Source organism: Mesoplodon densirostris, chromosome 2 (genome assembly GCF_025265405.1).
Source record: "Mesoplodon densirostris isolate mMesDen1 chromosome 2, mMesDen1 primary haplotype, whole genome shotgun sequence".
In the NCBI taxonomy this organism is placed as follows: domain Eukaryota; kingdom Metazoa; phylum Chordata; class Mammalia; order Artiodactyla; family Ziphiidae; genus Mesoplodon; species Mesoplodon densirostris.
In genome coordinates, this window is record NC_082662.1 from 84,657,321 (window position 1) to 84,669,842 (window position 12,522).

Genomic DNA, 12,522 nt, shown 5'->3' on the forward strand with positions numbered 1-12,522 from the left:
AATTTCTATGATGGGACCTCTCTTTGCTAAATTTGGTAGACCAGATATTCTCAAAATTAAATGATAATCAAATTACAGATGTATTTCCAAATACATGTTGAAGTCACAAGAAAGGGAAAGTCTCAGGAAACACAGACACATACAAAACAGATACAGAAACAGAACAAATCAAGGACACAACACGTGAACAACAGCAACAAAAAGGTAAGGAGGGAAGCAGGGAGGCTAAGCCCTGGGTTCATAAGAGTGAGCAGCTAACCCCAAAGCCCCACATGATGCCCACCTGAACCATCAGAACGGGACTACACCACCCACTACAGAAGGAATGTGCTAAACACGACACAACATGAAACAATAAACAAGCTCTAGCAAAGGGAACCAAGGAGAGCTACTGTCTCCACCACAGATTCTGATGGAAAAAAATAATAATCGTCTCCCCTAAGAATCTGTAACCACAAGTAGGCCTTTGGGATTCATATTTATATGACCTGCTTTGACAGAGAATCCAAAACTGAAAAAAAATTAAAGTGTCTGGGTTGGTGGCACCATTAGTAAGGAAACAATGTAAATCCTTTCTGGAGGAAAACTAGATCTGCAACAGAAAGCTACTCAGGATATCCACAAGTTTGGTTAAATACAAAAATTCCCTTTCAGAAATAACCATATACATGAGAAAACAAGCCCCAATGACTGAAAGTTAGCAGAAATGACAATAGATTGAGATCCCCAAAGACTTCAGATATTGGAATTTCAGATATAAGCTATAAAATAATGATGTACGATAAATTTTTTTAAAAGATGGAATAAAAAAGTGACCTAAGAAGAAACAAGCAGACATAAAAATAATCTAGAAATAAAAAGCTAATTGATCAAAATATCTAGATATAAAGAAACATAAAGATAACCTTCTAAATAACTTAGACATGACTGGAGAAAATTTATGAATTAAAACAAATATATAAAGAGATTATACAAAACACAGCTCAGAGAGAAAAGGTGAAGAATAATATAAAAGAGACATTGAAGGTAGAATGAGAAGGCTTAATTTAGCAGAACTCTAGAAGGAGAGAATTGAGAGAAAGGCAAAAAGCAATAGTCAAAGAAATAATGATGGGAAATCTTCAAAATTAATGAAAGATACTAAGTATCAGATTCAGGCATCCCATGAGTCCTAAGCAGTGTAAACAAAAATAAACACATTGTAATGAAACTACAGACCACCCAAAACAAAGAGGAGATCTTAAAAGCAGCAGAAGAGCAAAGAAAGGCTTCCCTGAGATCGAAGACAATTAGACTGACAGCAGATTTTCATCAGTCAAAAGGGAAAGTGAGGAGCACAAAATTTTTTGCCCAGCAAACTACCTAGAACAAGGGTGAATAAAGACAATTTGAGACAAATGAAAATAGAAAATACCCTTCAGGAAGCAGGAAAAGGAGGCCAGAAGGAAAGCTTAAGATCTAAAACTGAATGATGCACGAAGAACTGGTAAACACGTAGGCAACTCTAAACCAGCACTGATAGTGCAAAATAAGACAAATATCTAATGACAGTATGGTGGTTCTTCAAAAAATTAAAAGTAGAATTACTACATGATCCAGCAATTTGCCTTCTGAACATATATCCCCAAAAACAGAAAGCAAGATTTTGAAGATATTTGTGCACACATGTTCATAGCAGCATTATTCACAGAAGCCAAAAGGTGGAAGTAATCCAAGTGTCCATCAGTAGATAAATGGATAAACAAGATGTGGTATATACACAATGTGGTATATATACCATGGAATATTATTTGGCCTTAAAAAGGAAGAAAATTCTGACACATGCTACAATATGGAAGAACCCTGAGGACATTATGCTAAGTGAAATAAGCCAGTCATAAAAAGTCAAATAACTGTATGATTTCACTTACGTAAGATACCCAGAATAGTCAAAATCATAGAGACAGAAAGTATAATGGTGGTTGCCAGGGGCGGGGGAAGAGAGAATGGGGAGTTGTTGTTTAATGGGTGCAGAGTTTCAGGTCTGTCACACAGAGCGAAGTAAGTCAGAAAAAGAAAAGGAAATATATTAATGCATATAAGTGGAATCTTGAAAAATGGTACAGATGAACCTATTTGCTGGGCAGGAATAGAGACGCAGATGCAGAGAACAGACGTGGGGACATGGGGTGAAGAGGAGGGTGAATTAGGAGGATGAATTAGGAGATTAGGTTTGACATAAATACACTACCATGTGCAAAATAGATAGATGGCTAGTGGGAACCTGCTGTATAGCACAGGGAGCTGAGCTCGGTGCTCTGTGATGACCTAGATGGGTGGGATGGGAGGGTGGGAGGGAGGTCCAAGAGGGAGGGCATATATGTATACATATAGCTGATACACTTCATTGTACAGCAGAAACTAACGCAACATTGTAAAGCAATTATACTCCAATAAAAATAAATAAAATAGGACTTCCCTGGTGGCTCAGTGCTTGAGAATCGGCCTGCCAATGCAGGGGACACAGGTTCGAGCCCTGGTCCAGGAAGATCCCACATGCCGTGGAGCAACTAGGCCCGTGCGCCACAACTACTGAGCCTGTGCTCTAAAGCCCGCGAGCCACAACTCCTGAGCCCACGTGCCACAACTACTGAGCCCATGTGCCACAACTACTGAGGCTGCGAGCCACAACTACTGAGCCCATGTGCCACAACTACTGAGGCTGCGAGCCACAACTACTGAAGCCTGTGCGCCTAGAACCTGTGCTCCGCAACAAGAGAAGCCACTGCAATGAGAAGCCCGTGCACCACAACAAAGAGTAGCCCCCGCTCGCAGCAACTAGAGAAAGCCCGTGTGCAGTAACAAAGACCCAACACAGCCAAAAATAAATAAATGAATAAATTTATTTAAAAATAAATAAATAAATAAATAAATAAAATAAAGATGAAAAGAGTTCTGGAGACTGGTTGTGCAACAATGTGAATGTACTTAACATTACTGAACTGTGCACTTAAAAATGGCTAAGATGGTAAATTTTATGGTACGTGTATTTTACCACAATTTAAAAAGACAAACTAAAACACAAGGCAACATTGACGTATAAGCCAAATAGAAGGTACCCAAAGCTTATGTTCTAAGTCCTGCATTGCTCAGGAAAAAGGAGAGGTATTGTTTCACTCTATTATGTTGTTTAAAGTCATATAAAACTATTTTTAAATAACCACTAAGTGAATAGGAATAGAGTATTTTTTAAAAGACAATTTAAAATAAGGGAATTAAAAAACCCCATAGGTTAAAAAAAATGTACAAACAGTACAGACATACAGAATAAGAGGCAGCTATAAACCCAAATGTATCACCAAACATGGTAACTGTGGACCAGATTAAACTCACAAGACAGATTTTCAGAATGTAGGATATAGTACCTGTAGGATACAGTTAAAGTGGTATTTTGGAGGAAACGTAGAGACTTAAATGCTTACTTTTAGAAAAGACTGAAATTAAGTAAGTGTCCAGCTTAAGAGAACAGAACAAACATTTAAAAAAGACTAAAGATAAAAAGAGCAGAAATTAAATTTTAAAAAAAATGATACAGTAAGGGAGCAACAAACGAAGCCCGGTTCTTCAGAAGCCTAGTAAAATAAACCTCTGACAGATATAATCCAGGGGGAAAATGAGAGAAGGCACAAAACAATAGAGAAATGAAGTGGGAGCATAATCATAGATAACAAGAGAGCCCTGTAAGAGAATACTATGAACATCTTATGCCAATAAATTTGAAAGCTTAGGAAAAACAAATTCCTGGAAAAATAATACTAACATAGACTCAAACAGAAAATCTGAAGAGTCCTATAATGATTAAAAACTTGAATCAGTTGTTCAATATCTACAGACCTGGATGGTTTTTCTAACCAGGAAGTTCTGCCAAACTTTGGAACTTATTACTTTGAAAATGAGAGACTTGAAAAAAAGGATACTATAACTTTGATATCAAAAGCACACCAGGTCAATAAAAGAAAGAAAAGGTAGCCTAGGCTAATCTCACACATGAATAGATATGGAAAAAATCCTAAACAAAATATTGACAAACCTAATCCAAGAATATACAAAAATACATCATAATCAAACTGGGTTGACTCCAGGAATATAGGGTCAGTTTAACATGAGAAAATCTATTCACCACATTAACATTAAAGGATTAAAGGAGAAAAATCATTTTGGGCTTCTAACTGATGGAGGGGGAAGGATTTTTAAAAATATCATCCTCTTTTCATGATCTCAGCAGGGAAAAAGCTAACTTCACAAACTAGAAATAAAAAAGGACAAGTGTACCTATGAAAAACCTCATTCTTAATGGTGAAGTATGAGAATCATTGATAAAGTCAATCAATCAATCAGAAACAAGACAAGGATGTCCACAATTACTGCTTCTGCGCACCACTGTCCTGGAGGTCCTAGTCAGTGCAGTTACATAAACAAAAGAAATAAAAGGTGTAAGAATTGGAAAAGGGAGAACAAAACTGTCATGATTCACAAATGATGACTGTAGAACACACAGAGAATCTACGCAAAGCTGCTAAGTAGAACAGGGTTCCTGGATATGAAAGCACTGTGCAAAAATCTTCAACTTAAAACTTAACTCAGGTCAGGGACTAGAAGGCTTATGTGTCTGGGATGTAGTTCTTGCTTATGGGTGTTCATTCATCACAAATGAACTCATTCCTAGAACATTTAACTGAAACGCAGCACAAAAAGACTTAAGATGGGTGTGACCAGCAGGCTGTCTCTTTGTTTACATGTACTAGTAGGGCCAAGGAAGACCAAAACTGCAGCCTAGGGGTCTGCTGGTTCATCTTTTTTTTTTTTTTTTTTGCGGTATGTGGGCCTCTCACTGTTGTGGCCTCTCCCGTTGCGGAGCACAGGCTCCGGACGCACAGGCCCAGCCATTCTGTGGCATGTGGGATCTTCCCAGACCGGGGCACGAACCCGTTTCCCCTGCATCGGCAGGCGGACTCTCAACCACTGCGCCACCAGGGAAGCCCTGGTTCACCATTTTTAACCAACCCATGTACCAGGGCACATCAACGATCAGGAAGGGTGAACCCAACGACCAGGAGAAAGTTCGCCCTTCATTGGCAACCTCGCCCTCTTTGCATGTGGATATGGCCTTGGCACCTAGAGCTGTCAGTCACCCTTTGTTCTCCAGCATGAAGCTCAATTAACAACTCAACATCTTGAGGAGATGTGGGGATGGAGCGACGGGGCAAGGAAGAGACAGCAACAGGCTTTAAATCTACTAAGATTTTGCTTCCACCGGACGATATTCCTGACTAGACCACATGTTCTTTTAGGTAAGATTAACACGTGGGAGACTCTAGCATTCTCATTTTAAATTTTATTAGATGATATCTGGGGTTCGAAGGCCTTGCCCATCTCACCAGCCTCATCTCCTCACCTTGCTCCTTTCATTCCAACAAATCCAAACTATTTGGAATTCCCTGAACCAAGAAGCCTAGAGTCCCCATCGTCTTCCTATTCATTCCCATCTTCTCTGACCACTCTTTTCCCTGCTTTCCTCCCTCCCCAGCACCAACCCACAGAATTAATACATCTCCTCAGCACTTATTTTCTATGCATTATGAAACCTATTATAACAAATAATTATAATTCAATATGGCATGTGTACTCCTGTCTATCTCCCTTACGGGACTATGATCTCACTGAGAATAGGGACCATATTTTATTTTATTCACCTCTATCCCCAGAGCATAGTTGCTCAATCAATGTTGGTTTGAATGAATGAACAAGTATGAGTGTGTGTGTGTGCGCACACACAGAAGATCTAGAATCTAACCCCTCCCATCCACCACACTCCATGGGTTCACCAAGGGAAGAATAACACTGGAGAGAGAGACAGAAGAAACAAGAGAGAAATGTTGTTCTTGGACTGATGGGCCTCCACATGAAGGAGATAAGTTAGCCACAGGCCTGTGACTAAGCCATGATGGCCTCACAGAACTCCCTCAGCAATGGAAGGTCACTGCTGTCAGGGCAGCGCCTGGCTCCCCAGCCCCACTGAGACTAGATGTTTTCAAAGTGGTCTTGAGAGGCTAGCTGCTTCAGCTGAAAATGAATCTCTCTGGACACATTTGAAATGCCAGGGAGGAGGTTAATCAGGGAGATAACCAAGAGGACAGAGAGTATACTACAGGGCCATTTCCAGCTGTTTATGGGAAAATGAAGAAATACATGGTTAAAACAGGGTTGGCCTGGTGGGTAGAGATATGATATCACTTGGAAAAATATGAGCTAGTGTGTAGTTAGATGGACAGTTTCTCTGCTGATACTGGAAATCACATTAAAGTCTCAATAGTTACTTTCTCACTCTAGGTGGGGGTATATTATGTGCATTGCTTTGAAGATTAAAAAAGGGATGTAGCCTGTCAACATTTAAATCAAGTCTACTTCGATTAAAAAAAAAAAAAAGCCGCCCAAGGGGGAAAAAAAGAGAAATCACCCCAAAAAGCCAATTCTGGAATTAATTATAAAATATAATAAAATATGCATATGATTGTGCCTTTGAAAAAGGGATGTAGCTTTTTTCTTGAATTTTATTTATTTATTTTTTATACAGCAGGTTCTTATTAGTGATCTTTTTTATACATATTAGTGTATACATGTCAATCCCAATCTCCTAATTCATCACACCACCACCTGCCACCTGCCACTTCCCCCCGTGGTGTCCATACATTTGTTCTCTACATCTGTAACTCTATTTCTGCCTTGCAAACCGGTTCATCTGTACCATTCTTCTAGATTCCACATATATGTGTTAATATACGATATTTGTTTTTCTCTTTCTGACTTACTGCACTCTGTATGACGGTCTTTAGGTCCATCCACATCTCTACAAATGACCCAATTTCGTTCCTTTTTATGGCTGAGTAATATTCCACTGTATACATGTACCACATCTTCTTTATCCATTTGTCTGTCGATGGGCATTTAGGTTGTTTCCATGACCTGGCTATTGTAAATAGTGCTGCAATGAACATTGGGGTGCATGTGTCTTTTTGAATTATGTTTTTTTCTAGGTATATGCCCAGTAGTGGGATTGCTGGGTCATATGGTAATTCTATTTTTAGTTTTTTAAGGAACCTCCATACTGTTCTTCATAGTGGCTGTATCAATTTACATTTCCACCAACAGTGCAAGAGGGTTCCCTTTTCTGGGATGTAGCTTTAAAAACAGAGAACTATAACATTTCTAGATGTGCACTTAAGAGAATATATTTTGTTTCATCACCTTGCAAAGTAAATATGAGATTTACTCTCCCACATCTCAAGACATATTTTTTATTTGTTAAAGGAGGCTCCCTAGCAGTTGACAGGATTAAGGTTGGTGCTTATTTTCTATTCTCCTCCCAGGGTTAACACATGGCATGAGGAGTTCCTTTTCACTAATACAAAGAACCTAAGGGGTATTCCTTAATGATTAAGCCAACAGATCTGCTTTAGAGCAGATGAGTGGTCTAGACAGAAGCTCACTGCTCTGTAGTGGGGGAATTCACCTTCCATTTCTGTTGCTTAGACCTAAAAAACATTCACTAGATGGGATCTGCATAGCCAAGTGTGACCACTTCCCTTGGTCTGATTATTAAACTTCAATTAATGCTTCTAAAATCACATTAGCTTTTTTGACAACCATAATATGCTGCTGACTCATTCTGAGGCTGCAGTTACCTAAATCCTGAAATATTTTTTCACATCTGGCTATTAAGCCGAACCCCTTACTTTTACTTTGTTTTTTGGACTCTAGTGCAAGTCTTTGTCTCTCCCCATAGCCCTTCTAGGTAGGTTTGGTCTGTTGTTTCAAAACGCCAAGATCTTTTTTGGATCTTACTTCTGTCACTTTGACATTAGTTATTTCTCCAAGATTCATACCATCCACCAATGTGATCTTTATGTCAGTACCACTGTCTAAAAGATATTTTAAAGTTGGCTAGAAAGGGGCTACGGACACAGCCCACAGCGTGCTTTCTGTACCATCATCTGGCCCGAATCTCTCTCACCCTAAGGATATCACCGATGACTGACATTTGCATACACACTTTCTCAACATTCCTCTAATCTACCAACAAAGTAACTCCAGGAAGGAAAGTTAATCTAGTCTGACTTGCTTTTGGCAAAGCCCTGCTAATTACTAATGGCTGTTGCTTCCTTCACCAAGTATTCAAAAATCATTGTCCTAATAATCCTTTTTAGAATATTTCCTGAGAAGGATGTCAATCTTACCATTTTATAGATTCATTTTATCTCCCTAGTTCCGTTTTTGAAATTTAAATACTTATCTATCTGCATCTTTCCTGTCGCTCTTGGTGATGCCAACATTTCTCCAACGTTGTGTGCTGGTTTGATGGTCTCAGCCTCAAGCTCCCTCTGTCTTCTTGGGCCTTGGGGCTTCACCTCATTTGGGGGCATCACAGCCTCTTGTCATGGCCTCATCTACTCTCTTCCTTCACCTCTATCCTACCCTTTCCAATCAGAGAAGTCATTTCCATGGCAGAAAAACTGCAAGCCACACAGAAGCTCAGCAGTTTGGTTTCTCTCACATCCCGCCCTCTTTGGTTTTATTATTCCAAACATAATTTTTGAAAGCCCTTTTTGTTACCTGTAGCATTTTTCACAATCCTCTGCTCACGCCGCACTCTGGTCCTTTCACAGCCCAGAAGCCACCCTCTGATATGGGCCTCGGTTGCACGGCCCAACCTTTCCTAAGTCTGGGGCCAAGGCCAGAACAGCACAGAGGAAGTGGCGGCCCAGACGAGGCATGCCCTGAGGGAAGGGTTACCTAGAAAGCACAGCCTGCAATCACCTGGTCAAGGAGAAAAAGTAACACGATACCTGGAAAGATGTTAGGGTCAGAGGTCAAGAAAAGCCGAATTGCTTATCAAGCTAGTGGAGTGATACAGAAGGCTAGCTACACTGTGGATGGGAAGTTAGGTCAGCAGCAAAGAGAGAGAACAGGTGCAGGTAAGCTCAAATGGTTCCAAACCCACATTCCCTTCTCCCTGGGCCATGAGCTCCTCAACTGGACAAAAGCCCTGGACTGTCTTTGAATCTCTAGCATAAAGCCTGTCACACAGATGCTCACCATACTTGTGAATGAATTCATCAGATCAGCCCTGGCTCATCAGACCACACTGGGGGGATCCTGTAAATGGATCAGTCCAGGCTGGAGACAGTTCTTCCTACACATCCTTAAACAAGAGAGCTCCCTGGATGGTCACATACCTTTTCCTCCTTTGAACTGTGGGCAGCATGTTGTTGTCACTTGTCCTGAAATGCGTTTCCCTTTCAGAGCCTCAGACCATGAGATCCTTTTTATTATTTCCCTCAACCTGGGGAATCTTTCCTCCTACAGCCCAGGGTAGACTGTGGATGAGGACACGATTCTCTCCCTGGCTACCAGAGATCCCAAGGCCTGGTTGCTTCTCAGACTCCTGCTTCTTTCACTTCAGCAGCCAGTTCCTGCTTCTATGAGTCAGTTTCTATCTCATCTGAAAATACAGCCATGCCTGATGAATGTGTTCATGACATATTCTAAAAGAATGGCAATTAAACCGCCTCCTCAGGCAGATTCCCTAATCATGTTAAAACAGCACCATTTAAATATCCTACGTATTACACTGTGGTGAGTCTCTACAGGAATCCAAGGCTAATACAAAATGGTACTGGTTGATGAAGATTTGACGCGGTCATGGGTTAACTTGTGCTCGGCAGAATTCTAGGACAGCATTAAGTTAAAAGCCACTGTTGAAATCTTAACTTGGCGGCAGTCAGTCAAACTGAATAGAGTAACAACAAGAAAAGCCGTATCAAGGCCACTATGTCTCTTGGCAGGCACAGAGGGTCTGGAATCAGTGAATCATCAGGCTTCGGGTTGGCTAAGCCCAAACACAGCACTTTTGATAAAAGCAGATGCTTTGTTTGGCTGGTATCTATCTGCCCTTCCTCCACTCCCACCCGCCCCATCCACCCTGCCCCCAACCATTCCTCATCCCCTTCTAAAGGAGTGTGTTTGTAAAGGTTTCTTCTCAACTAACTCAAAGGCAGAATACAAGTGCTATGGTTTTGAGCGAATGTCCTCAGAGCCCCTGCAAGGAAAGGTTTCACTCAACCAAACATATACAGGAACATACACCCTAGGCCCATTTTCCAGGGCAGGCACCTTGGAAAAGCAGCCCTCACCCCTCAGGCACAAGCCTGAATGCCAACCACAGTCATCCATGTACCTCCTCTGCCCACAGAGCTGTCAGGGAACGTGTAGACCCGTCCGGGAAGGAACTGCGGGCTTAATCACCTTGCTGCTGACACAGGCCCACAGGGAGGGCGGCCCCAGGGACATGTCTGCTTTAATCAAATCAAAAACGTTTTTTAAAAAGAATCAAGTAATGAAAAATGTGCTTTGTTTTATTACATGCTTAAAAGATTAGATATTTTCCTATTGAATTTTGTCTCTCATCTTAAAAAAACTCCACCTTCCTTTGAACACCAACCCCGTGCGACTCCCACCTCATTTCTCTGCTCCCCACCAAACGCTCAGCCTCCTCTGCTGGCTCCCCAGAACAGTCTGTGCCAGGATTCCTCAGGGCCGGGTCCTAGGGGCCTTTCCCTTTATGCTTTACACAGCTCTCTCCTTTGCCTATGGCATCCATTTCCGGCTTTAATATCATTTCTATGCAGACTCCTAACTTTATAACTTTTAGCCCAGACCTCTCTCCACAGCTCCAGGCTCATAATACCAACTGGTATTATAATTAACACCTCCACTCAGACACACACACACATCTCAGACTTAGCACACGCAAAACAGACGTCTCGATTCTCTGCAATCTACCGTCACCTCCTCCTCCCAGGAAAAAGCCGCCCAACAACCAAACGAAGCCCTGCTCTCTCCAATCTTCTCCGTCTCCGTAAATGGTCCCCACCCCCACCCCCAGCTACCCGAGCCATACTTGACTGCCCCTCTCCGTCATCCCAGTCCACCTAACCCTCGGTACGTCCGGTAGATTCTACCTACAAAACAGATCTTGAAACCACCCACCTTCATCTCCTCCACTGTTGTCCCAGAGCAGACCCCACTGCTTCCCGTAGTGCTGCAATCGCCTCCTGCCCTCCCTCCAGCTCCTCTTCCATCAATCACTTCTCCACTGAATCTTCTAAAACTGTATCAGACCATGCTATTCCCTCACTTAAAACCCTTTAAAGGCTTCCCTTGGCCCTATGGAGAAGATCTAAACTCCTAGACCGGTACCGTCCAATAGAAATACAATGTGAAAACATGTAATTTAAACTTTTCTAGTCGCCAGTTGAAAAGAAATAGAAGAACCTATTTTTAATAATCTTTTAACCTAATATTTCAAAATTATCAATACATAGTAACATAAAAATATTAATGAAGTATTTTACATTCTCTTTTTATATTAAATCTTCAAATGTTCCCTCCCGCAGAGAGCCATTCCCTCCTCCCAGTCCAAGGAACTCAGGGCTCTCTGATGTGACCTTCCTTGCACCTCCTCATTCTGCAGTTATGCATCTGTTGATGCATTTGTCTGCATGCCCCCTAAACTGGGCACTCCCTAAGGACAGGGCCCACATCTATTTTATTCTCCACTGGGTACCTGGTACCTAGCACAATACCTGGCACTAACTAAGCTCAATAAATATTCATCAAAGAGTAAACAGTGAAGACACTGACATTAAGTACTACAATCAGACAATCAGACCAGGGCTGGGCCAGTCCACCAAAGGGAGGCTCTGTTCTGTGTCTTAGCACAATGGTGTGATCTTTCTGTGCACCCGATGTTTCTGTGCACCTGTAAGCATGAGCGGTGGCCAAGATGCACTGCTGTAGGGCAGCTCAGAGCAGACCCAGGTAGAGGGATTCCAGCCAGACTCGTCAACACGTGGGAAACTTTCTCCCCCATTAGCCGCAGGCATGGAACGTGGTCTCAGGTTACACACGAGGATTAAGAGCCTCCCAGGAGGAAGGAAGGGCGGAAACCAACAACTGAGCCCCTGCTTCATGCCGGGTCCTGGGCTACGTGCCCTCACTTGGGATTGTATTTGACCGCCCAAGCCACCCTTTGAGGACGTGGAGATTCAGAAAGGTGAAGGAACTTACATAAGGTCACAAAGCTACCAGTCTGGTTGCTGGAATCAGCATCAAGGTCGCTAGCAGCTTTCTTTGATGTCCAGGGCTAAATCAACGTCCCAGCAAAAGTACCAATGGCCTTCAGGGTCAGGCGTCACACAGCAGAGTTGGCAGGAGAAGAATAAACAGCTATGATCAGGTGGAAGCTGAGAGCAAGGACGTGACCTGCTCCACCCAGACCCCCAGATGGCGGTACCAGGCTCAAGAGTGAAAGTCGGAGTGCTGACATTCAGTGGAGCCTTCATGTTTAGTGACCAGTGAATCTTCACAGCACTCCTCAGAGGGGATTATTTTCACCCTCATTGTATAGTTTAGAACTTGCCCTAG

The 12,522-nt window shown here is 42.1% G+C and overlaps 1 protein-coding gene across 3 annotated transcripts in view; it reads right to left on the reverse strand.

Moving 5' to 3' along the window:
- The window catches only part of BCAR3 (BCAR3 adaptor protein, NSP family member), a 117,201-nt gene that overhangs the window by 87,492 nt on the left and 17,187 nt on the right, over positions 1–12,522 (reverse strand). The window contains exon 1 of one of the 3 annotated variants that reach the window (XM_060090148.1): positions 9,273–9,486. The exons of the other annotated variants lie outside the window; for them this stretch is intronic. Within the exon in view, the coding sequence (XP_059946131.1) occupies positions 9,273–9,301 (29 nt within the window). The 5' untranslated portion in view covers positions 9,302–9,486. Of the gene's footprint in view, positions 1–9,272; positions 9,487–12,522 lie in introns of those variants that run through there. 3 annotated transcript variants of the gene reach the window in all.